Genomic DNA, 27,542 nt, shown 5'->3' with positions numbered 1-27,542 from the left:
GTTTTTCTCCACCTTATAGCCTTCATCAATCAGATACTCATTTTTATAGGAACAAGTCTTTTTCAATCACCAATGTTATAACTGCAAACACTTTGTTGTATGTTCTGTGTTCTCTCAGTGCTCCTTGGTGTTCCTTAAACTTCTGTAGAACTGCATCACTTTTCTTCTATCCCTTCCATAGATTTCTCTTTGAGATAGTGTAAACGGTCTACTAGTCTAACAAAATATCAGTAACAGCCTTGATATCACACCAGCACTTACACTGAACTCTTGCAGTCTACGTCTATCACTCCTTGCTGTTGTAAGTGCACTGTTTCCATTGCTTTGTTTCTGCTCATTCGTTGCCTCAAGACAGGAAAGGGAAGAAGGAAAACATCACTCCTTCTGTGCTAAGAGAGAAGATACTCTCACAACTGGTAGTCTGTGGCAGAAGCCTCTTTCTTTTATTTCCACGAATTGCAGGAAATTATGCCTAATGCTTTCTCTTTTTTTAAGTCACTTCACATTTACCAAGAAAAAACTCTATAGCTCCAACCACTTCTGCATATCCATAGATATTTTACATCTATTTTTATCACTTGACCTCCTTTGTTGTTACTTTAACTTGAGAAAATGCATCTTTGCCTTTTCCAACGTTCCTTAAACATTAACTGTATTTATAAATAAAGGATAAATTCAAATTCTGAAGCTCAGGGGAAAAAAAATAAAAAGCAAGTGAAGCAGACCACGGAGACCTCTAGAACTAGCACAACATAAGTATGAAATAAAGCACAAATGACAACATTACATGGAAACTTACCCTGCCTGTGGGTTCACCACTCCCAGTGAGTTTTTATGAGCTGGTGATAACGTCTGAATTTTACTTCCACTGGATCCAGATGAAGGCAGTGCTTTACTTGAAGAGGCACCTTGCAGTTGAAGCATGCATAAAAATATAAGAAAATATAAGATTTTGCTGCTGAAATGATATAATTTATTACATATTTTTAATTGTAAAATTCAAAACAAGTTTTAGAAATATAAAGATATGAACAAGTGTCAAGATACTAGGAAAACCAAATATTTTTCCAGAAATTTAAAGAAAATATGCTATTTAGATCTGTTTTATTCTAAAAAAAAAATGTTGGATCTCAATTACTTTCTTCACAAAAAAAAGGAAAGAAATGTCAAAGTATGTACAAGCAGAATATATTTGGGTTTGCATATTCAATTCAGAAAAATAAAATAATTTGACCTGCTATATAAACCAGAAGAGAATCCTCTGTGCTCAAGAGTCTTTTTAGATAGATGCCAATCAGTGCCCCTTCCAACTTTATTTTAAATGAGCTTTTACAAACCACTATTGCAAATAAACAATCAACTTTCACTAAATAATCTGAGAACTAATATTTAGAAAGGAAACAGAAAAATTCATAACATTCATTTCATACCTACAACAGTTTTGCTAATGCCACTTGGCTGTGGTAAGCGTGACGATGGTGATGGTGTTGATCCTACAGAAGGCATCTTCTTAACAGCAGCAGGTTTGTACTGTAACAAAATACAACCTAGAAATGTAAGCAATTAAATCAAACTATCTATAAAACACAATAGGTAGTTCTTTCAGGTACTGTGGGAGAACAGGTGATTTCCTACTACGTAAACTGTTTCTGGTACGGGAACATGCAAATGGTTTCTGCCAGTCTGCTTTCTTATACATACAGATGATACCAGTAGAAGACATTTTCTAACTCAGTGGTTTTTAGTTGTTCAACAATACATCATTCTGCATTTTTCGATTTTCTACAGATTTTATCATCTTTTTCGACAGTTGTCTCACGAGATTAAAATTATGATCTCATTACTAGTTAATTTAAAAAGACTACTCAAGGGCAGAATCATTTTTGTCTTTAAAATCCAAATCTTACATTCACCTGTGCAGTCTGGACCAGTCCCAGCACCAGTTCAGAATACAGTACAAGAATCACTAAGTAACTGCTTATGTCTGTTTAACTCTTCACAGTTTCCAGAAAAAAAGAGCATTACCACCAAATGAAAACACATATATACTTTAAATCTTCACTTTTTTCCTTAATACACCCAAAGCCCTCTAAAGCCTCTAATTACGGAAAATATTGATGTCAGCTGTCCTGTAGCCATGTACCTCTGTTTGACTCCCTAAGGAGCAGTCTTGAATTGGATTCAGAAAACTAGCACAACAGAAATTCAACTTCCTTCATAAAAACTGCATTTCTACTTTCTGCTGCTACCTTTACATGTCATTTTCATATTTCTGAGTTACATTTATGACTGGTTTTGGCTTTGCAACTGCTGCCATCTGATTTATGGATTTCTGTAGCTCTTGTAAGAAAGCAAAAGCCTTGACCATGCTTAGTGTTGCATTTCAGTCTAGCACAAGTAACAAAACTACATAACAAAGTAGTTAACGCCACTTAAAAGCAACACATTATTTAAAAAGCTTGGTTTGATGCTGAATGCAAGCTACAAGCTAAGAAACATGTTGTAACTCACCTGTGTTCGAGTAGGAAGCTTCCCTTTGGTATCAGCTGCCAATTTCCCCTTATTAGTAATACGTGCAGCTTGCTCCTTACAGAAATTGATGTGTCTGTCAGCTGCATTTTCATTAAATCTCCTCTGACAATATGGACACTGAATGTAATCTTAAAAACATAAAAATCTAACATTAATAATGTGTTTTAAAGATGAGAGTGTTTTAAAGTCTTTTAAAGACCAGCCTCTCCCCCAGAGCAAATTATGGCTTCTTGAATCTGAGAATGAAATATGGATTGCTGGGGAAAAGAATATTGTCCACATGTAACACAAAAGATGTTTCTCATTTGATGGATAAGAATCAGAATGGTTGAGGATCAGCAATAACCTAAACAAAATCAGAAACACTTTAGGAGGTGCTATTCTGCAGAGAAGGTAGCCAAAAAGGTATAGGGACATGGCAGGGATATCAGCTGGAAGGAAGTGGAGAAGAGATTAAACAAATAAACAAACAAAAATAATAATAACTTAAAAAAATCACAAACAGTTCAGTTTGTTCAAGATACGAAAATACATTAAAGCCTTTCACACACAAATAGCAAAAGACAACAAAATCTGTTTCCTCTGGCAATTTTGAAAGACTGAGAAATACTAACTGCAATACTGGAAATTACCATTAAAAAAAAAAAAATCATAAACTTAACCAACCAAAAGGATCAGAAGAAATTCAGCCAAAATTAGGAGATATCTCTAGACACATGTAAAGGAGACTAACTGGTGGCTGTATTACTTTTCAAGATTAATTTCAAACAGTATTACATGCAGGAAATAGTATTACTCTCATTGGGGAAAAACAAGAAAGGTTACGCAAATATTTAAAATATTAAAAGATATATCAACTGTATGCTGGAAATACACAACTTAAAATACAGTGCCCTTGGAAAATAAAATGTTCAGACTGCAGTTTTAGACAGATATTTTAGTGTTTAGAGATAGTGATGCTGTATTCTCCAGATTACAGTATTCAAAACCATGTAAACATCAACTTCAGAAAAGCCTGATGCCAGCAGAGCACGTTAAATTAGGTAATTTTAGAAATGCATCATAGAAAGTTAGGAGAGATTCAACAGTCACTGCCCCCAAAATTAGTTACATATTATACAAATCTAAAATAAGATTTGGATTACATGTTACTACTCCAAATGCAGTAGATCTGTCTTAAATTGTTATCCCTTTAAAAATTAATAAAAAATTTTGAGTAAGTCAAATGATGTAATGACCACCAAACCATGGACACAGGATACAGAAGGAACACAGAGAAGTAACATAATAGGAGTTTCATGGGGTAACAACAACAATTTTTTATTTATTTATTTTACATATACTCTGAATGTTCTGACTGTAGCAAACATCAACTATACCTTAAGAGACAAAAGCTCAGACGAAAAGAACTACAGAATCTAGTCAAACCAAGATAAGTAAAAAAAAAAAAAAAAAAAAAAAAAAGATAAAAAAGTTAAAAAAGCAAAATAGGAATAAAGCAGCTATGAAAGTCCCTAGATAGCAGGACATTTCTGGCCGGTGCAGAGCTCAGTTCCTACAGAAAACTTCCAAAGCCCAGAAAAGTGTAGAGGATGAATTTCTAATTCTTAAGAATTAGAAACTGTATCTTCATCCTTTTGAAAAACAGTTAGACACCTGGCTATCTGCAAGTACTGTTCACACTGTCCAAAAGAACTTTTAGGATTCAATGTACGCTTTATAAAATAAAAACTAATCAAAGTAAGAGGGCAGTACAAATATGCAGTCAAGTTCAAGATGATTTAAGGTCCTTCTTAACATCATGAGGCTATTCCGCACTTTTGCAGAAAAAGAATAACAGATCAAAGCAACAGTAAGTACTGCCTGTTTGTGAACTCAGAGTAGTAAATTAAGTAGGAAATAGGAATACAAGGCTCTTTCCATCAAAAAGAAAAAGAATAGCTGCTTGTTAGAAACAGGTGTGCAAAAGATAGAGCTGAATAGGAGAGGATGGATACACTCCACAACATCCCACAACATTCCCTCTCTCCTCCAGGTCTCCTTCCAAAAGACGAAAAGAAGCAACTGTAGCTGCTCCTGCTCTGTTTGTAAGACGAGAATCCACTATCATCTTGTGCATCTTTTCGTTCCTGATTTCCTCCTCCTAAGTCTTACCCACTGCATCAGGATGAAGCCAGGAGACTAAACACAGTAAAACTTGGAAAACATAAAATATGGAAGGAAGAGAAATAGAGACACATTATCTTCCCTTTACCTCCTATCAGTTCTCAAGTAGGCTGAATAGAGTTATTTCCTTCACTTCAAACTCATTTGCAGCCTCTGGAACCAAGGGAGCACCATTTTAGTAGCTTTTTCCAAGCTAGATTTAGTTCTGGGCTTTTATACCTGTAATTCAGACCCTATATAACTAGATGATTAATGATTCTTTCCATGATCAAGCCTCATGATTCTTATCCACAGCTTTAGCTATTGGCTTTACTTTAAGATGTATATAGCTTTTCAAGATCCTGCATACAGAATGCTGAACAATGCAACTTAACCTCTTATAGTGAATGCAGTTACAATCTTCATACTAGACTAACACATTTCCTGTAGAGAAACAAGGCAGGGAACACTTTACATACTCACTTGACCACAGACAGGTCTTTTTCCATTTTTCTTAATATTTCTGAAAATAGCTGATTGAGCTGATCAAATGGCTTAGCTCTGAGGACAAGAGGAAGAAATATACTCTCCAACCTATTATCACATCCTAGAAGTTACATGAAAAGTATATTTCCTTCTCACTCACATCAGATTGCTTCAACAATTTACCCAGCCTCAGTTCTGAAGGCACCCAAGGACTGCCACTCCCTTGATAATACAAATTCCACACATCTCACATACCCAAAACACAAGTACTCCCATGACATGAGGATCATGCACATTAAGGCATACACTGCATACATGAAACTAAATGTGAATGCAGCAAGAAATGGGAGAGACTACATTTGAAAAACAGTGTTGATGTGGGTGCCAGCTAATTAAAAAGGTACTCTGCTATTTCTGAGCTGTTCCACTGTTGTGGACACAAACAAGGTATTGAAACAAGCTGTCCAGCCTACGGTTTATAAGATGGTAAGCAAGCTGGAAGTTGGCCACAACCACCCTTTGACATGTTAAAAACAAAGTCATGGGCTTTGACTGCTACACAGGATGCGAGCCAGCCAGACCCATGGTCACAAACCAGCACATGCACAGAGATAATACGGTAAGTCATCTTCAAGAACTTGTGAATATTGTATTCCAACAAATTCCTTTCCAATTCAAATTTTTACAAATTAAGTTTAAAAAAAACTCTAAGGAATTTGACTGTTTCACATACCAGGGTCATATGATGGCGGAGGTGGTGGAGGGAGTTTTCCACCATCTTTAAGATTAAGTCCTTTGGCTGCTCGTATAGTTGCTATAAATTCTTCATGCTTTCGTCGCCAGTTGGAAGGTTTTTTGGGTGGTTCTGGCTAAGAAGCAAAAAAGAAAGCTTTATCTGTTTGAAGTTTTTACTTCAAGTTAAGTATGTGCCTTATTTCAGTAGACAATATTAAAGTTAGATTTCTTCCAGATCCTAGTTGATCTAATTATCAAGAACTGCCAGCAGAAATAAGCCTTATAATGCATATATAGTTTGCCTAAAACATTTGTATTCAGAGCAAATTATAACATACCCGTGGCTTAAGAGGTTTTACTGTGGGAATGTCAGTTCCTTCTGCTCTCTGTCGGCTGGAATCGAATGTCTTCCTTTTCTTGGCAGAAGTTTTTTGGCAAATGGGTCCATGCTTTTTCTACAAGCAGTAGTAAAATAAAAGTAGCAAAATAAAAAACACAACTTAGTTTAGAAAATAGAAGTTATTAACACATTATTTCTCTCTCTCTTGATATAACAGTCAGCAAAAAAGGCCCAACTCCTGATGAAAAAGCTCTGACTGTTTCCACTCAAACATTTTTGCCAGCTATTACCTCTAAACCAGAACTACAGGAAATCATGAATGCATATACATGGTCACAAAAACATGGGCGATGATGACAAAAAGTAGGAGGCATCTATATTTGCTCCTTGCACATTAAAAATTGATGACAGGTAAGCAGCATTTGCCTTGAGTGGCAAGACAAATCAGAGGTGCTTGAAATTCATATTCACATTTAAGGACAGACCAATTTCTATTAAAAATGGAGAACAGAGTCTTTTGAAGACAAAACACTTCATTTACTATCTGAGACTATAAACCCAGATATAAAGCTGCAGAGACAAGGATTGATTCTGTAACCCTAGAGAAGACGCTTTTAGAAGCATGTATTCAGAAAGAGATGGGATCTTAAAATAAAATTAACCTCCCTTTAAGGAGCTTTCAAACTGAGACAACTCGAATCATTAATTATTTGGGGAAAAAAAAACCAAAACCCCCACCAAAACAACGCACCTTGATCTACTTTATTCAGCTACAGTTACCACTGTTTAACTCTCATATCAACTTATCAAATCTAAAAGCCAACGGTGCTCATACTGTTATGAACTTACCAGTGCTGCTGGAAAGAAAGTCCTTCCACAAATCTTACATGGCAACAGATCTCCAGTTTGCACTGCAACCTCACCTTAAAAAACCAACATACTTCTATAAGAAAATTTGGTTAAATTAATGATAAAACATGCTTTCAAAAATGCTAACCTCATATACTTAGCAACAGTAACAGATGTTACTGTAAATATACATCCTTTGACCTGTGCAGAGACTAGGAAGATGAAAAAGGCAAATAAGATATAGAAGTCCTTAGGTGCTTTTGAAAGTTGTCAGGCCCAGTAACATGACACCAGCAATTCTGATAATTTACAATATGTAACTCCATACCCTTAAAAGGATACAGACATGTCAACATGCAAATGACAAATCCACTCTAAGTCCCAATAACAGCTCAAACGCACACCAAGAATAATGATATTTCATGGTATTTCTGTCCTTGGAAGAGAATCATCTGTTATAGTTTCAAACATAAGACACATCCTATCACTTATTTTTCTCTACTAAGTTAAACTATTCCACTTTCTCTTGTAAAGAAAACAGCCTTTGATGCTATTTTTACTATATATTTTATTCAGATTATTACTGATGGTTTACAAAAGTATTTCTGATGTTTCTATTCAAGTACTGGTAACAAAAATGTAAATGCCATACTTGACATACAGCAGATCCACAGAACCAGACAAAAGACCAAAAAATCAAATCATCCAGGCCTATGCAAGCAAATATATTTGTATAGCATGCATTATGCAATGGAGACATGGCAGAGATGAAAAACTCCAGTTTCCCAATAGAAGGCATGTATTATATCTACTACTGATCAGAGGAATACAGGGATATTTTTATATCATGTATACACCAAGAAAAAGGTGTTAAGTCTGGACCGAGACTTTCTAGTTGCCCTCTCTATAGTCAACCTGACTATTACAACACAACTGCTCTATTTATACCACATTAAAGTAAAAAACACTTTGACTTGACTTGTATTTTAGGCAAAGCAATGGCTTAAACTAACCAAGTTATCAACATAGCAATGTTCAATGATTTGATCAGCTTTTGTCCCCAGTTTCCCAGTGGAAAACTATTTTCCATCTGAACACATACACTTGTTGATTAAGTGTGTGACCAGTAGTAAAAAAATGAATAATTTAACAAAATACTTCACAGCAAACACACAGATTCTAGGAGCCATGGGTTCCACTGAAAATCTTTTTTTCCCCAAAAAAATTAAAACTGACTGAGATTTTTGTACCAATATGTAACTATTGTCTATTTCTTTTTCAATTACTTAAAGGAAATTCATTAGCAGTATGTAACTACCTATAATGTATTAGTTGTATGCATACACTACAGAGCACAATGCATTTTAAGAATCATAATCATATGAAGTGTTGTGCAGTTTAAAACATTTATGTTTATATCTTTAATTAATATATATGCCTTTTCCATGTCAACATGAATAGGCTCGTCGTTGTCATAGCATAGCAGGACTGCACTGACAGTAACCAAGTTTTAAAAATGAAAGTCCTAATCAAGCTTCCTTTTGTGCCATCTAAATGTCTGTGTTTAGATGTATACAAGTAGGGAGAAGTAAGAAAAATACAAAAGATGCAAATAAATCTTGCTTTTCTTATATTCTTGCATTGAATTACACTTGAATGTTATCAAGATTTACCAGGAACTGATTTTTTAACCGTATTTTTTCAATCTCAATTTTAAACAATCATATCCAAAAATTTTTCCATAAGTCTGTTTTCCTAAATCCACAAGCAATAACATGCACACTGTTTGTACATAGCTTAGAGGGCTGGAACCTGCCCTCACCATTGACATCATCATCATCATCATCATCATGGCTAGGCTTCGCAAATGAAGATTTGGGAAGGGCTCTACCCACGTTTGTTACAAGCGTGTTGGTGGCTAAAAAGGCCAATAAGAGATAGACACGTCCGGTTGCAAAAGGCACAGCAGAAAGACTCCTTAGGTGATATATTCTGCAAGACATGATTCCTTCTGAGTTGTCTTTTCTCCTCAAGACTGATCCCGCGTGCTTTCTCAAAAACATCAGCAGAGTTATAGATGGTGTGTCTCCAGACCTCCCGATTGGAGGCCAGAGTAGACCAGTTATGGTGATCAATATGGCCAAGGCTGAGATGTTGTTTCAGGGAGTCCTTGTATCTTCTCTTCGGGGCTCCTCTCTTGTGGCAGTCAGTGGAAAGTTCACCATAAAGCAAGATCTTAGGGAGGTGGTGGTCCTTCATCCTGGAGACGTGCCCTGCCCATCACAGCTGTGTTCTCAGTAACATGGCCTCAATACTTGTGACTGCTGCTTGTTCTAGAACAGATGTATTGGTCACATAATCTGACCAGTGGATGTTTAGGATTGTACGGAGACAGCGTTGATGGAAGCGTTCTAGAGATGCAGGCGGTAAACGACCTATGATTCGGATCCGTATAAAAGAGTAGACAGCACTATGGCTCTGTAAACACTGACCTTGGTACTTTTCTTCACGTGTTAATTTTGCCAAACTCTTTTATGAAGCTTTCCAAAAGCACTGTATGCCTTTGCCAACCTGTTGTCTACCTCCCCGTCAATCTTACCATCCGAGGAGATGAGGCTGCCTAGGTAATTAAAATGCTGGACTGATTTGAGCTCTGATTGGCCAATGGTGATGTGGGGATGATGGAAGACTTCCTGACGCGCAGGTTGATGGAGAACTTCTGTCTTCTTTAAGCTGACGTCCAGCCCAAAGAGCTCAGCCAGGGCTGCGCCGTGGGACCACTATGTGCCTCACCACTGACCTCAAGGGTAAATAGCAATGGTTGTAAGCTTTTCTCAATTATTCCACTCAAAAATATAAGGTATGCACAGATTTGTTTGTTTGCTTCATGAATTCATTCTTCAGTGTTCCCAGCACTCTTAGTAACGATAACCTACAAACTCACTTCTGCTAAAGAGTTCAACTTCCTTCTATGACATCATTCTAATACAACCCTCAGCTTCGTAGGAACAAGTGAGAAAGGCAATTCACGGCAACACAAAGTGACACAGTTTGCAGCTTTCAGAAATTAGCTGAAATAAATTAGAACAAGTGATCTTGAAATCAAGTATATAATCTAAGATGGAAGATCTGACTGAGACAAGAATTCTTTCAAATATCTGCCTTAGTAAAAGAAGAGAAACTGTATTTCCCACCATTTTCTTCACTGTTCACTAAACTCTGGAATCCAAGCTTGTGTTTAAATTCACCATTAAAATAAGTAGACTTGATAGCTGCTCACCTGATTGAGCAGTATTTACATAGGACATACCAATGCATAAGGAATGCCAATTAGCACTTAGTGCAGCTACAGTTACAGAGCTGTATTTCCTTACAGCATTCCTAGCCTCCTTTGTTGCTGGCAGGTAATCATATTTGCCCAGAGCTATTTCTACCGCCAACACCTCCCCTGCAACACAAATAACTGACTCAAAGTACAAAAGGAAGTTATTTTAAAAAAAAGAATGTTCCTGAAGTTTTGTTGAAAACAGGAAGCCTAGTGTCCTTTATATTTGCACACTTATCCCTTCAGTTTCTTAATCATTCCTCTGTGATTTTCCCCACCTTTAAGGTTAAAAGAAAAAAAAATCCCCAACAAACCAAAACCACAAAATCTTAACACTTTTCTCTAGGAGTCCATGAGCCTTCTCTTAGAAGGGTTAGCAATGTCATCAACAAGAAATCTGAGAATTTAAAAATAAAACATGGGAATAACATTTAAAAATAAAACATGAGAATTTTGAAAGTTGCAAAAGAGTTGATTTTGGCTTTGTTTTGTTTGTTTTTTAAAAAGGCATTCGTGCATGATATCTCAGAAGAAAAGTTAAAAGAAATGGTTGTTAAATTGGGATGTACTGGGGGGGAGGAGATTAAAAAAACAAGGCAAATTAAAATCAAGAAACAGAAGAAGGATGTGCTTGACAAATTGGTCTGAGAATAGAAATTGATAGTAAGATAGCGTAATGGCAATTTTCTTCATTCTTTTAGCCTAGCAACAATGCAGGATCTTTTTGAAATCACTTTGGTTATACATCCACGGAACACCCCAAATCCAGTTTTCTTTTTACCAATTTTAATACCACTAATCACCAGCAGTTTAGATGCTTCTATTAACTTGTTAACTTGGAAAAGGACTGACATAATCATTACTGTTCATCTAATCTAAACATATCTAGGGAAAAGATGAATACATTCAACACTGTTATGTGAATACTACAGAAGTAGTATTTCAGTGGAAGTGATGCCAGAACTATGATATAATGCTTTACATCCTGTTCTCCTACTGTTTGCCTGAGACCAGGTCTCAGTACTGAGTTCAACATAGTAAGAAGTTGGTATCTGAACTAAACAACTAGACCGGAAGTTTTATTAGCAATAATCTCATCACTTGTGTTTCTAAACTGTCTGTCAGAGCTCCTCCTCCAGCTACTTCCATTTTTTTTCTACCTACACATAAGTTATTGCACACATTCCTCTGAATATGGCCACAGTTTAGTTGGCTATACTTTCTGATCTTGAAGTACATACTGAAGTACATAGCTGTACTGTCAGTCTCCAGATGTACCACAGTGCTTTCAGTATACAGATGGGCTTAGACTTCCTTGAAACCTGGATTTCCAGGGAACAACTTTTTTTCTTTATCTCCTCTCATGTTCAAATACCACAAGTGATTTATGGCAGAAGGTGCAAGCTGCCAGTTCTCAGATTTACCTTGGCACAATGCTTGGATCCATCAACACATACACGTTTGATCTGACACAGTCATGACTTAACACTAGTTCTTGCTGTCACGTTTACAGATAAAGCAGTTGTGGAAACAGATTCCACATCTAGAGAGAGCAGAAGTCTTCAGTATTGCAGTTTTCTCTTTTGGAGAGCTTTATATAGTCAAGAATGTGTGTGCACTTCGGTATAAAGTGCAGAATGCTTCAAACAAACAAGACTTAGTAACAGTATTTTGCCTTGTTGTAAAATCCATCTGACTGCCTTAAAAACCTTTTATTTTTTCTGCCACAGTGACAGTACTAAACTGCCCAAGGCCAGACAACTGTGACAATCAGAACCAAAAAGCCTCACCAAATTCAAACTTGCAGAAACACTCCAGTACAATTCCCTGTCTTGAGACTACCTATTTGAAACCAGTATGTAATCTACAAGTGTTCAAAGTTATCACTTAAAGAGCACTTACCAAATACTTCTGCAAAACTGTATTTATTGCTTTTAGCATAACTCCCCTCTCATCTTCAAAAGCAAGGTATTTTCTACTTAAGAGTTCTAGATATCTAAGGTGTGATAAAAAAAGCAGCACATTCCCCACATTAGTTAGAATCAGTATTAACAAGTCACAGCATCTAGCTCTCTGGGGACTGTCAGTCTCTAAAATATGTCCACTAATCAGTAATGACTGGGTTATATTTTTTAATCAACACATTAACTATAGCCTGAAAAGGCTAATGACAAGAGTCACCCAAAAATAATACCAATGCAGTGACGTAGGTAGGGAACACTTCTTTGAACCGCCAAATACAATTTAGAGCATTCATTTTTAAAAAGTAGTTTTAAAGATGTTATAGGCTATAACTCCGATGAGGGAATTTTTCTTCCCCCTGCCCCCACTGTAGGAAAGATGGAGTTTGAATAGAAAGGGGGGAGGGAGTCAATTACCTTTACAAAAGATCTAGTGGGGATTCCTAGCTAATGGCCCATCGAAGGCTGGAGTGAGGGGGGGAAGGAGTTTGAGATTTTTGTTTTTTGGACTACTGGCCCGGCTCAGGTGGGGGGAGAAGGCAGTTTTGCTGAGTTCTCTCTCTGGGATGGAGATGGGGTTTTTTTGTGGGGGGATTTTTGGAGAAAAGGCCTGGAAGCCAGTCTTTCTGGTTTTTCATTCTGGTGGGGCCTGACCACTGGCCTTGGTCGGCTCGCACGCTGCCTCATGACTCCAGCCGGGACCTACTGGGTTTTCATCGGAGAGTTGTGTGCCCACTGGGAGAAAAAGAGAAGCCTTGAGACACCGTCATCTGAGGACGACAGTGAGTTCTGGGGGGGGTGGACTGTTTTCCTTTCCCCTTTCTTCCATTGGGGGAAGGGTCCCCATGTTCTTTTCGGCCTCTCCCACGACCCGAGACCACCCAAGGCCCCCCTTCCCACACGGTGACCGACAGGGCCCGACAGCGCCCCCTGCAGGCCAACACCGAGCACTGCAGGCTCTGCACCTCCAGCGATCCAACAGCGCCCCCTGCCGACCGGGATTAGAACTGCGCTGAAGACAGAGAAGTATTCAGACTTTTTCTTTTGTTTGAAGGGGACTTCTGGGGACAGGACTATTGTTTAGTTTTTTTGTGTTCTGCTACTGTTCTTGCCAACATACATATATCTTTTAATAAAGGGTTGTTATTTCTTGTTTTTTTCCACACTTCCTCGATTAAAGCCCCTTAATTTTGAATTTACAATTGCTGAGAGAGAGGAGTGTGGTTTGTCTCATAACTCATCCTCTTTAGCAAACATTCCAACCTCTTCAAACTGAGACAAAAGAGAATTAAATAAAATAATGGAAATATGAATGTAAAAAAGTAAGAAAAAAAGTATACCAATGAAGGTGTAAGTTTTTCAAGTTTTCATTATTTTCCAAAAAAAATTCTGAAATACAAATGAAAGCCAGACAAATACACCATACTGCTTAACAACAAGGCTGTATTTGCCATACTTTGGTAAAGTCTGCTTGGTAACTGAGAACATGCCTGATTTACCCCACCAAGCACATCCCTTCTCACCTCGGCTATTCAGCAGTTTGCAGGAAGTGTCAGAGAAAGGATGAAGAAATCATAGTAAGCTCTGTCTCACAGTGTTCATATACTTTGAAACTTTTATGCAATTAGGTTATTCACAACTGTGTAACAAATAGCAAATCAAACTACTTTTATCTATCTACTCCTACTTTTGGAGCAAAGGCTCATGAATTCTCTTCTACTTCAGTACTGACAATCTTGTATAAACCTGTCACGTCTCCTTCCAAAACACAACTAAAAAAGCAGTGTAACTTCCATTCCTTTGAGCTGAAAAGATTTTCATAGTACCTCTGCACGTTACTATATCAGTTCTTCTGCCTGACAATGCAAATGCATTGTATTTGTCAAAATTACTGTTATTGCATTGAACATGAGGCTGATGATAGTGAGTTTGTTATTACTTCCTTGAAAATAACATATCAAGGAGAGATCCACTGCCTCAAAGTGACAACCTGGAGGAGGATTCCACAAAGAAGGTTTTCTTAGTGACTGAGAAATGAATTGCATGAAGTCAAGAATGGCTGTAACAGCAGCACACGCACAACTCACATCATGCAGTACTGTCTGTCCTTCTTTCCTTCCTTCCTCATATGAAGCGTAACTTTTAGTGTGAAAACATGCCAGCTGTAAAGTAACCAGCTCTCCTGGACTTCTCTCTATGGCCATATTTCACGGGACTCTTTCAAGCAGATCCCTAATGTCAACGCCCGCTCTCCTGAACTCCAGGGCTGAGATCCTGCTATTTACCCAGTTCCCTCCAGGATCCTGAATTCAATCATCCCATGGTCACTGGAGGAAAGGCTGCCCCTGACCTTCACATCTCACATGTCTGTATGTATGAAGTCCAGCAGGAGTGGACTTCCCTGTCAGCTCCTTTATCACCTGGGTCAAGAATGCACACCAGAAGCCTTCTAGACTGCTTTTGCCTTGCTGAGTTGTCCCTCCAGCAGGTATCAGGTGGTGAAGTCTCTCAGGAGGACCAGGGTCTGTGAATATGAGGCTCCTTCCAATTATCTGAGGGAGACCTCATCTTCTTCCTGATCAGGTGGCTTGCAGCAGACACCCAAAACAGCTTTTCCCACATTGGTCTGCCTGCTAACCCTGATTCATATGCTCCTAGGTGACTCCACAGCAAAGCTCCATGCATTCTCACTGCTCTCCCACATAAAGGACAACTTCCCCCTTTGCTGTCCAGCTGGTTCTTCCTGAAGAGCCTGTACTCATGCACCACAGCACTGCAGCCCTGTGAGCTGTCCTATCACTTATGCATGATCCCAACAAGATCCTAGCCCTGAAACTGAGTGCAGACCTCAAATTCCTCCCATTTGTTCCCATCGCATGAGTGTTAATGTATGGGCATTCTAGAGTGGCACTCAGTCATGACAATCATTCAGAAAAAATCTGTGAGATCTTCCCCCATAATGCACATGGAACAAATCCAAAGGTACGTAAGCAGCACTATTTGATCAATTTGAATTCCAGATACATCATCTGGTCTTCTATTAACAAGCTCAAGATCAACTAGAGGCAGTCGAAAGCATGTGACCTGCTCCAGTCAAGTGCTTTGTATATTCCTGGAACCAGATTTCACCCAAATGCAGCAACTGCTTTTGAAGATAATCACATCACTTCTGTGTGCAGGTAAAACACATTTATCTTTCCACTATATTCACCCAATTGAATTCAATTAATAGGTCACTCTGGTTTCTGCAATTTAAGTTAAAACTGCAAGAATTCTAAAAAACTACAGAAAAGGGCATAAAACCTCTAAGATGCTGAAGAAACCAATCTGAAACATTCAAATTCCTATCTACACATATTACTTCCTCTTCTTTAAAGGTGAAACATATTCTGGTAGTGCTCTTCCCCTACTGTATCAGCCTACACTCAGCTTTCAGAATTGTTCCTCAGGTAATATTTAATTTCAGTTTTTCCCCAAGATGTAAACGTTAATCACAAAATAGAAATGTAATAATTGCTTTTAAAAAAGTAAGCACATTGACCACAGTTATACCGTGTTAAATGTGAAAATCAGATCACTTAACAGAGCTGCAAGTATGCTTAGTGAAACACAGCTGTTCAATGCAAAGTCACATTTATCATTTTGTTTTAACAGCTACCAGAGACAAACAACTTCTTAAAAAAAAAAATATACATTAATATTAGTTTTTCATTTCAATCCTTAATAGTCTCCTTCTTGCTGATTTAAGAATAGTGTACGATAAAATTAATTCTTCTGTTGAACAGATTGAAAAAAAAAAAAGCTGAAGTTTGAAGTCAATGGAGCTAAAGAAAATGGCTGCCAAAGTAAAAAAACTGCTACAGGCATCCAGTGAGGCAAGACAAGGATGAACTCTAAAGGGAAAAGAAGACTCAAATTAATATTATTTTCTGTTTTAAAACCCAATAATTTTGGAAAAAAAATAAGACTGGGCAATAGCTTGTTCAGAAATTCTGTCAAAGCACGCATAAGCACTTGCTCTCAAGAGTCACATTACTAATGTGAAAGCCCAAAGGGGAATGCTTGCGCTGCTCAGACATTATCCGTGCCAGGAAGGGTCCAGGGACAATTCCAGCGCAGACCCCAGCTCCCAGTAGGAGATGCCATACAGAGAGTCTTGAGCCTTATTCCTACCAGACCTCGGGGACACACCCCGACTGCTCAGAGTCTACATGCTTAATCACAGGAGTCCCTGCTCAGCATCTGCAAGGGAACCATTTGAGAGTGCAGGCTATTTCCTGAGCAAGCAGCCACCCATCCCCTTCCAACCACAACCAGCCTCCCCCGGCTGCCAGAGCATAGGCTGAAGGAGAACACTGGGGCTGGGTAAGTGCTGCCATTACCCACCACAGAGCTGGACTTTTGCCCTCCGACACAGCTGCCCCTCTGCCCCTTACTCCTTAGGCTGGGATGGTCTGTGAACAAGTGTGGGAAGCGGCATTCAGTTGGCTCAAGCAGCTGTTGTCGGCATCCTCCCAGAAAAAACAACAGACTGGAGAGAAGCCGATCAAACACCACCATCGGTCTGCTCCGGCTTAAATGAAGTCAGGAATTCAGTGCTTGGATCCCCTCCTCCATCTCCCTCAAGCGAAACAGAGCAATAAACATGCCAGTGTGACAGCTTTTTTTCTTGCCATCCAACACTGAAAGCAACAAGAACATTTTAATCCATCAAAAATGGCCCAGAGATTCAGCACATGGTGAAGTACTCACAAACAGATTTTTAAGCTCACCTTAGGGATCACTACATTTTCAGACAGTCTATTGCTCTAAGTATTTTCACCAGTAAATTAAATGAAAATTGAAAAACAGCCAAACAGCACACAGGTTGGTTGCAAAGTAGCAAATGCTGAGCTAGTAACTTTAGACTTAACATCAGATTTGTCGCCCATAATGACAAGCATGTACTGATTCCTTTTACAAAACTTTGATACTGAAAGTCAAATCTGTAGCTTTAAATTTGTAATATAACAATACTGATAAAAATAACATAATAGAGGAACTGCCTTAAAGAAGCAACAAAAGTAAATTTTAGAAGAAACTTTTATGTTACATAGAAACTTATTTTGCCATTTCACCGAACATTTAAACTTGAACATAGTGAAAATATACAACTGTAACCCCGGAAATATTATTTACCTTTTTAAATGTCACTAACGCAGCTCCACATGCCAGCTACTACACATCAACTCTCCACCTTTTGGAAAGAATCATTATAAACTGGGTAGAGTCCTTTCTTATTAATAGCATGCTTATATAAACCAAAATAAAACAGATCTTGCATCTGTAATGCTGAGCTTCAGCAAAGCACCAGCTTCTGAAGATGGAAAGTCCAGGACAAGCATCCTGAGCCTGAGGGGGTCTTCCACAGTCATAAAAAACACATCAGGAGAGTGTTGCCGACAGATGAAGTCCTGTCCTTCGCCATAACCACATCCCTCCTACACACAGGGACCTCCTGCACCAGTCAGCTCTGGGAAATGATTTTCCTGAGCACTAATATATTGATGCAGCAGGCTGAGCCAGATTTCAGAAGCTGCCCATACTTCTTTGTCAGATGGGTATGACTGTGCAACCACACACCCAAACACAAATTTAATCTAAAATGGCAACCAGTAATGTTCTTCTGAGTTGCCAATGGAGCAATGACTGGACAAAAGCATAACATCCAATGAAATAATTTATTGTTATTAGTTTTGCCTACATTTTCCCTTCTTAAGGCGACCTTCCTACAAAAACTTAATCTGAGCCTAAGGTAATATGCATCAAGAGAGATAGTCCAAACTGCCTGTAAGTTGAAAAGCTGTAAAAAAATAGCAAACCCACTTGCTTCAAATATTTTGAAACAGGAAAGGGAGTATTTTACTTCATTGAAAAAAATTTTGTTAAAAAAAACAAAAACAGAGCACAAAAATGCAGAAAACTGTTCTTCAGTCTCAAGAACTTTTGCATTCAAGGACACTGGATAGCAGTGGGAGATATGAGTGCTCACAAGGCAAGGACAACTAAAGTTTTAGAAATTACTTATTTCCTCTGCTATATTTAATCTCGAGTGTTCAAAAGGATCATTTCACATGAAATTTCACATGGAAAAAATGCTTTGACAAGTTCTTGCTTTTGAAAGTACTTTCACAAAAAGGTTCAGTATAAACTTGAGATTTCACCTATGATTTAGCAGTTCTTCCTCCCACCGCTCACAGTGCCTTCTGATATACAAACAAGATGTAAACCATTTCCAGCAAAGTCAGAAACTCGATAAATCCTATTGAAAAAAAAAAAATCACAAGTTTTTTTTCAGGCCTTTGTTGCTATCTGTAGATCTACTTTCCTTCTACCCTGTGTTATGAAGGTGCTAGAGCTTATACAACACAGATAGCACAGCTGGCCTTGGTAAATTAGCTCAAAGCTATATCAATTGATAGATGGGCTGCACATGATGTACAGTCTCAAATGCAGTCAAACACACAGCTTACTCAAAACTAAAGCAAGTTTTCCCCTTTTGTACAGATAACATACGATTGTCATGAGAGTTGGAGTGCCTGATAAGGCATTATTTATGAACGCTGGACACCACCCTTCAGATTTTAAAAGCATTAGCAAAGAATGTTGAGAATCAAATAAAAGAAAAAATCTTGGGATTTTAATGCCAAATTTTGTCCATATTTATAATCTTGATGAAGTCACTAAGCACAAGAAAAGAGTCTGACTACTGTAAAATCTACTAAAGACACAGACCTACTAAGATCACAAGTATTCTGTGAAAATTAGTTCAGTTCTCCAACCGTGCTAGACGGGATAAAGAACAAAGGCTAGTTTGTGCTTACACCTATTTAAGCACTCAGTTACCTCTAGAGAAGTAGAGCATGGAAGACTTAATGACTGTTTTGTGACAGTTTCTCAGAGCAGGTCTCTCTTTTTTCTTAAGTAGTATGGTAAAAGCTGCTTGCAAAACACACTAATGACAGGCCTACTAAAATGCTCAGATTGCAAGCTGTACCTTCATGAATTCCAAGCTGATATCTATGGACAGATATTCCAGAAAGCAAGAATATTTCCATTAATTCAAGCAGCACAGGACAAAGTTGCAAACACCCTGTCAGCAAACATACAGCTAGTTTTCTTCACCGCACTCAACACTCGCCTAGCATGATAAGCAGATCCCAACGCCCACCTTAGCCATCTGTTCGCAAAAAGAAGAGCTGCTGGCGAAGATGCTCGCAGGATGTACCGTACCCCGCCTAAGGGGCACCCGCCGAGCGGCTCCGAGCGCGGCCGCCGCAGGGAGGGGCCGGCGGGGCTCGGTGCGGAGCCGAGACAAAGCGGGGAGCCCGGTCCTGCCGCCGTCCCCGCCCCGCGGGCTCCGCGCCGGGACCGAGCCCCTCGCCTTTGTCCGCCGCCCCCTCCCGCGGCACTGCCCCGCCTCAGCCCCGCCGCCCCAGCACTGCCGGCCGGGGGGCTCCGCGAACGGGGAAGGCGGTGCCCGGGCCCGGCTCCCGCCGTCGTCGCCACCACCCGATAACGCCCCGCCATAGCACAGGGGCGCGGCCCAGCCCGCCTCGCCCCGGGCGCCCGCCTCGCCCCTCACCTTCCAGCCCCTCACCTTCCAGCCCCTCCATGGCGCGCCGCGACCGCCGGCTCGGAATCGGGCTGCAGCTCCGGCTCCGCTCCGACCGCCGCTGCTGTGGCAACGCCGCCTCCCGGCCCTGCAACAACCGCCGCTCTCATTGGCCGGGCGGCCCCGCACAGCCACAGCCCCGGGGCCGCCTCTCCCCGCCCCGACCTCCCGCTCTGCCTCTGCTCCCGACCCCACCCCACCTGGGCGCGAACCCGCCGCCCTTTCGCAGCCGCCCGGCGAAGGGAATCCTAAGCCCCGCTGCGCCCCACCGGGCCCAGGTGGTGTCACCCGCCCTCAGGCTGCGCCCTGGTCGGGTGTTCCCAAGGGAGCAGGGCACCGGATCTGGGCAGCTCCCTGTAAAACACAGGCTTATCCTGGCTCTGGTGCCATCTGACGTGTCCTGTAGCCCATATGTCGAGGTTATGCTGTGATCGGGATCTTCTTCCAAGAGCAGCGCTTGTACATGAATCACAGAATGGTTCGGGTGGAAGGGACCGCTGGAGATCATCCAGCCCAACCTCCCAGCAAGGCAGGGTCACCTAGAGCAGGTTACACAGAGAGGTATCCGAGTGGCTTTTGAATGTCTCCACAGAGGGAGGCTCCACGACGTCCCCGGACACTAAAGTGAAGCATATAAAGAGCAATGACCGTGCGGTCGACAAAGCATCTGAGCTTTCTCTGTGCGGACACGGGCGGCAGCTGGGATGGTTCCAGGGACTCTACACCCTCAGCGCCCAGGACCCGAACAGACGGCTGCTGAGGTGTGGCCGTAATGGGTGTCCCCTTGCTTGTGAGAAAACCAGAACAATCACGGGAAAAATACACAAAAAAAGTGGTTTTCAGGTTCACATCCTGAAAATAGCTGCAGACAGTGGATTCCTCCTCCCTTTTTTCTTCCTCTTATTTTCTTAACTGAAAGAGATGCTAATATAAAATTAGTGTCTTGAGGGGGAATCTCCTGCTACAGGATAACATTTGAGTAATAGACGTTTTTGGAAGATAGTGCTACTAAATTGCCGTTAGCTAAAGAATATGAATAATGCTTGATACATATTGAAATTCTTTTGTTCGTTTTACAAAACTTCTCCACATTTTTAGCAACAAAAGCATTTGAAGATTTTTTTCTTCAAGACATTATTTTATAACTAATTTTTAAGATCTTTCATTTGTCTTTCCTGTGGCAATATTCCATGAGCAAATCATAAAGTTTTTCTATAAAAAGTATAATAAATCTCATAGAAATTACTACTGTCTTGACAGGCACAAGCAAATAATTTCTCTTCTTATGCTAGACAAGTTGGTTGATACAGATTTACTTGTCCATAGAGTCACAGTTACCGTCTGCAAATGCAACTCAAAGATAGCAAACCAAATACATAAAACCTACATTAAATTGGAGATTTTAAACATGTTGTCTTCCCTGCATTCCCTTGGCATGGAACAAATAGATCCAGATGTTGCATGCCAAACAGCCAGCGTGTAAATCATGATTAATATATGATTAAACCATCATTTGAGATCAAAACCTTGAATATATATGGTAATTCTAGCTGCAATTTTTCTAGTTAGTTTAGAACCATAGAAAAATACATTTCAGAGTTGCTTTTGATTTATAAAGTTTATGCTTATAAAATTACAGGCCAGAAGCAACGAGTTTGCTACCAAGTTGCAGAGTTCTAAACTTTGCAAATGATCCATTAAATCTTTTACATAGAACTTGTATAAGCCCATAGCTAGCAAGCATTTGCTGTTTAACTAACCATTACAATAGTTGTATCAGAAGTGCACTTCCTTTCATGGTATTTCCACATGTGGATTACAAAAACTAGAGGTGTAGGTGTTCTTAGTTTAGTGAAAGGTTTCATATTAGAGGTGCATTTAGTTTGGTTTGGTTTGTTGTTTCTCTTTGAAATTGGAGGTTACTTTTGTTAAAATCTGAGGCACATGGTAACTTCAGCTCACCCACCCTAAAGTGTCTACAGTGAGGTGTTCACCTCTGACCTATCTGTCAGGTTTCCTAGTAGAGTCTATAGAGATTTGTCTCTGTAGTTGATTTAGGCTATGGGATTAAGGGTGCAATCTGCCTGGCCAAATGTAACATCTGTTTCAGGATGAGAGATGAGTAAATAGTCAACACCTGCATCAGAGTAGGATTCTACTGCAAAGATAAAAGGTTCTTCTGGTTCTTGTGGATGGTGTCTGAACATTTGTTGTGCAATTATGACTATGGACAGCATATCTTAAAGGACTCCTGATGCTGAAAAGTTGCTGTCTTTTAATTGCAGTGTCCATATGGGGAACAAGGGACTCATTCTTCATGATCATAGCCACTGTGCTACATGAATGCCTTCATAAATTTACCTTCATACTGAAAAAAACCCAAGCCTGTGTTTTTCTTCTGTAGACCTACTATGCCAAAGGCAAGTATGTTCTGCCATGACATTCCTATAACATTTAGGATTTTTTTTTCCAAACCATATGCTAAATTTATTAATTGCTAGTTTACACTGTGTATGCTTGTGCCAACATTTATTTCTGGCTTAAAATTTTTATTGTTTACCTCTTTGATCCATTTATATGGAATTAGCATGTATTCTGTTTTCAGTATTTGGCTTATGTTAGCCTAAACAAAGTAGAGCTCTTTTGAACTGTCCTCAAAAACTATGCTTTCTATTTCCATAGTCATCATGGTACCCCTTATTGTACCTTTTCCATGTTAGTTCATATTGCATATGTGATCACAACCTTAAACTGTCTCTGAGAGGTGATCTTACTGCATCACTTAGAGTTCTTTGCCTCTGCTGGGAATATTTCTATTAATACATCTTAGGTTACATTTGCTATGCTATGGTAAGCTTATAGGCACCCTTATATATTTAGCTCCTTTCCTTTATCACTTGTTTTGCAGAGGCAGCAATGATGACAGAAATTTTAGCCTCTAAAAAGTAATGCAGTCCAAACTGCTTCTGTTCAGAGTCTTCAGTGTCTCTGAGGAGCAGCAAGAAAATGCATCCCTAGATGCAAAAATCTTCCTCATCTCACACTTGTTTTAAAGAATTGAAATACAAAAACTGGCATAGACATGACTATCCATGACCAAACCCCAGAAGGAATTCCAAAGAAAAGAGGTACAAGCTAATCTGTGGTATGCTCAAACATTAAGCAGCGGTATAGATAATACTATAAATAATACTATATAGATATACTATAATAATGCCTAATATTGACAGTTTCCAAAAAGACTCAGGTCTTTTTCTGCTGGCCAGTAAAAATATAGTTTTTCAGTTCTTGTTGGTTAAAAAGAGGAGTTTGCCCACAGATTTCAGTTGGGAGTGTCAAATTAGGAGTTTGTGATAAATCAGGAAAACCTATTTTCCTGTGGTTTGTTAGCATAGATAAAAGTTACAGATTAGTCTGGATCTTTGGTTGCATGAGTTAGCATTTTCAAAAGGGCCTAGAAACGTGGAATTGTGGTCTAAGATTTGCAAGGATCCTTCATTTGGGGCAGAAGTGTCATAAAAGGACTAAGTCCTGTGAAATTCTCAGAATTTCATTAACATTTCAAATGCTCTCTATCACTCTTTGAACCCTGTCACAATGACTAAAGTCTTTATAAAAATCAAAACCTTTCCACTATCTTTCATTTTAATAATGAACACTGGATAAAGAAGGATTTCCCAAAGTGGTATTTTAATTAATACATTTTGCACTATAACTAACTTCTGGGAATTCAGAGACGCTTGCGCAGGGGGACTTTAAAATTTAAATACTCCTAATAAGCTTTTTCTTACAATTAATGCTAATTGAGGACTACAGACAAGAATGATTACTCTCCTACTATAATAATTCCTCAATTAAATTACTACAAGAATGCCTTTTGTTCTTTTGTGGGTTATAGTCACAATTTATATTCAGGATTGGAGTACTGTGATTTTGCTATCAATCTTTTTACCAAGTCCTTTTTTTCAGAACAGTTTTATAGTTTTGTTTGCTGTGGTACTCCTAAATTAGACAGAACAAGACCAGAAAGCACAATAAAAATTGGTAAGCAGTGCTGGAGTGAACAGTTTTTGGTCTCTCCCAACATAAATTGCTCAACTGATAAAGCTGAGTCTAAACTGGAAGTATTGGAGCAAATGAGTTACAATAATACACAAAAGACAAAGAAAATAATAGTTTAAATTCTAGGATGCCGTGCTGTTAGGTATAATTTCTCAAGCCAAGAAGCCAGTAACAGAAGGAGGCCAGGGACTGTGACTTTGTCACTGGATGTAGTACCCCTGCTGTTCTCTTATTTCTGTATATTGGCTTTTGCAACCTGTATAACAGTCTCCATATGTTGGGATGCTAGTTTTTTACAGTTTTACTAGCAGGTTAGTTCTTAAAAAAATGAATGGGAAATTCAGAGTACAGAATATGTAAACCAAACAAGTTGACTTCTAGTAAATCCCCTGCACTGTTTGTGTTTAATTTCCAACATGCTTCCACTCTTCAGCTTGTTGGTTTAGGACACAACCTAATACATGGCACAAGCCAAAAGTGAGAGATTACTGCAGAACAAAGCAACGCTGAAAAGCTGATTTTGCAAAGCCATTTTATATGAGAGAGTTGCACAAAGCACTTTATGTGTTTCTCTTCCCTGAATGCTCACTTAGAAGATGGACTTTGCTGGATAGGCTTGTAAAAACTGGGTGCATCTCTGTATTGTACAAACAAGTTGACCGCCCAGCTGGTGAAGTATTCTACTCTTCTGGAACTCTCTAAATGCCTTGCAGGGCAAATAAAATTAAAATTTTACATATGTACCATGATCTTGTCAATGGGACGAGGTTGTTTCACACTTTTAGGAATTTTTTTTAAATTAGGGAAATTAAAATGGCACTATAAATTAATCTATGTTTATATTGTAATTTGATAGTGTATTTCTCAACTATTCAGAGGAAAACATCACAGTAAATCATAATGATTCGAATTTCTGTCTGAACTCAGATTTTGTTTCAGAATCAAATATTCTCAAGGAATAGAAAGAAAAGTTTCCTTTTTTATTTACCACCTAACATACTCAGCTTCCTGCCATTTTCTTTCCCAGAATGTGATCTTGTGATCCTTCTGTTCTTTGACAAAAATCTGGACAGATTATGCAGTGCATGTCATCCCTTATTGTGTTGTGTGATATGACTAAATTTGCACGTTTGCAGTTCTCCTCTTTGGGAATACATAGCCATGGACATGCTGGTAAAAGTCCTTCTTAAAACAAATAATTTTTACCTAATAGTTTTGCAAAGAGAGAAAACATTTAAGTTTCATCTAGTTTTAGATGAACATTGTTTTGTCTAATCCAAGCGTCATTAAGTTGGATGTACTTTCCTTAAGTTACACAAAGAGCCCAACCAGGCCTGTTCCAGTTGTAGCTGATCTCCCAGTGATTGCCTCTTAGTATTTTCCTTCCAAAGGCATAACCTCACTCCATATGTGTCTTTGCCCTTTCTCCCTCTATCTCTTACTGGTAACAGTTGTACACGGCCATGAAGAGAATTTCCTCTGTCTCATAATGATTTGTGACTTTTTTTCCAAATGCCAGATATCTGCATGCCCCTTGTTGTTTTCCAGTATTGAGGTATATCAGTGATGACATCTACTTAGAGTGTGGGATAAAAATTGACTCTTCAGCCTCTCTAACGCCCAACTCAAGAGGGTATTGCAATAAATAGCTTTTTAGGTATAGATCAGTATACTGAAAGTTATCAACAAACTGAAAGTTACCATAGCAAATGTGGTGGCTGGCAGTCTGAGCTCCTCTGAGATGGCTTTCTCTGTATAAGTTGGCTTTTCTATGTAGTTAGATGTTTGGATAAAAAATTAATTTCGTCATATGATACAACTCCACTAATCCTTCTAGCTTCATGTGAGTACTTATGGAAGAGTCTTCACACATTTGGCACATAGTAGATTGTAAAACATTATTCATGGTGATGAATAGTTGCTCATGAGTGACTTTAATAATTACCGTAAGTTTTAATATAAAGAACTAACAAAATGTTGCATTTTATTTTTAAATTTGTATTTGCCATCTGGTGAGAAGTTTTCTTTTCCACATCTTTAAAAAAACTCACCAAATATACACAGGCTCCAACAAGAAACACAGAAATAGGAGTCAGTGCTTTCACTTTGAGGAATGGGCCCATCACACTGATGGCATCATACTGGACTATATCAACAACTGGGCTGTGACATAGTTCCATTTTTAATCATAGAAATCAGAAATAGAGGGGACACATGCTATTTCTGAGTAATTTACACAATATATTCTTAAATACTTCATGCCATTCGATCAAACTGTAGAATTTAGAGGTGCAAAAATCTTTGATTATTTGATTCACTGGATAGTATTTGATTCACTGGATAGTATTTGATTAGACATGACTTCTCTTTGGTTCTCTTCTTTGGTTTACTGTGAAATTTCATATTGGTTTAAAGGATTTACATACATTGGTCTCATAACTGAAACTGAGTGAAGGTTTCTGTTTTTATCCAACACACTTTGAACTCAGAGCCTGAATTAAGCTGATATTTGCTCAAAGATGCTGAATGTAAAAAAAACCAGTTTGGATATAGAATCTGTTACTTATGAAAATAATGGCCATCGACTACGGAAAGCTTTTGATCTCAAACTGTTACTGACACTAGCAGAGTAAGACAAGGAAAGCGGAAAAGAAATCACACAGAAAACCACAAGCAGAATGAAGAGTTGAAATTGTCCCGTGACTCTTACTCATAATCATCTTCCTCTTGCTTGAAGAAAGCTAAATACTTGCAAAATACAAACTTAAGTATGGGACTTTGGTTTTCATTTAATACTGGGTGTGAAGGAGATTTTGAGAAGACAGTATTCCATACTGATTATAACACTTTATGATGGGGGGGTTGTGTGTTTCCTTTGTTTTCCTTATGCCATTTTCATGTTATTCCTGAGGAGCTTGTTGATTTTAAATGGGATTCAATTTTATTTTTTTAACAGATAATATATAAAATATGATTAAGAAAAATGGGCAGGGCAAAATTCTTCAAATAAATATTTTTTATTTTGTATGTCTGTACATCAATATCTCTTATATGCTTCTTCTTAGTCTTTAACTCATGAACATATCTTAAGTGTTCAGTAGATTTTTATGTCCATTTGGGAAGGTCATTTAGATCATAAAGGTATCAAGTGATGCTAAGTATTGTCAAAATGCAAAGGATTTAGTCAGAGATCAAACATAGGCAGTAATGAAAGAGAAAAAGAAGTGTTCTGCTAGCAGGCACTTCTGGTTTCCCCCCTCCTTATTGATTCCTTTATTTGATTTTTCTTTAAATACTATAGGAGAACTGATTCTTTGAAAAGTCTAGTTAGAACTGAAAGGAGAAACAAGGAGATCAAACTGAGCTTCCACCCCCGTTTTGCATTTTCAAATACGCTTTTTGTGTGCATCTAACTGCCACTATGCCAGCAAAAACCTTTTATGGCTCTAGCAT

General features: G+C 38.7%; 1 protein-coding gene across 6 annotated transcripts in view; it reads right to left on the bottom strand.

The window, feature by feature from the left end:
* The window catches only part of ZC2HC1A (zinc finger C2HC-type containing 1A), a 67,433-nt gene extending 47,295 nt beyond the window's left edge, over positions 1-20,138 (bottom strand). Inside the window, exons 1-7 of one of the 6 annotated variants that reach the window (XR_007900294.1) lie at positions 20,013-20,138; positions 7,088-7,161; positions 6,237-6,353; positions 5,897-6,032; positions 2,512-2,660; positions 1,431-1,530; positions 800-908 (exon numbers count right to left, since the gene is read on the bottom strand). Coding sequence is in view for 4 of the 6 variants with exons in the window: in XM_051770527.1 (XP_051626487.1) it covers positions 800-908; positions 1,431-1,530; positions 2,512-2,660; positions 5,897-6,032; positions 6,237-6,353; positions 7,088-7,161; positions 19,998-20,028 (716 nt within the window). In the remaining 2 variants the exon portion in view is untranslated. Of the gene's footprint in view, positions 1-799; positions 909-1,430; positions 1,531-2,511; positions 2,661-5,896; positions 6,033-6,236; positions 6,354-7,087; positions 7,162-19,997 lie in introns of all 6 variants that reach the window. The other 5 variants (XR_007900297.1, XM_051770527.1, XM_051770491.1 and 2 more) reach the window with 5 other exon arrangements.
* Between the last annotated feature and the right edge of the window lie 7,404 nt (positions 20,139-27,542).

This window comes from Manacus candei, unplaced genomic scaffold, assembly GCF_025592945.1.
Source record: "Manacus candei isolate 608988 ecotype Guabito, Panama unplaced genomic scaffold, ASM2559294v1 h1tg000008l, whole genome shotgun sequence".
Classification (NCBI taxonomy): Eukaryota; Metazoa; Chordata; class Aves; order Passeriformes; family Pipridae; genus Manacus; species Manacus candei.
Note: the sequence above shows the minus strand (reverse complement) of the source record. Positions and strands in the feature narration are given on the sequence as shown.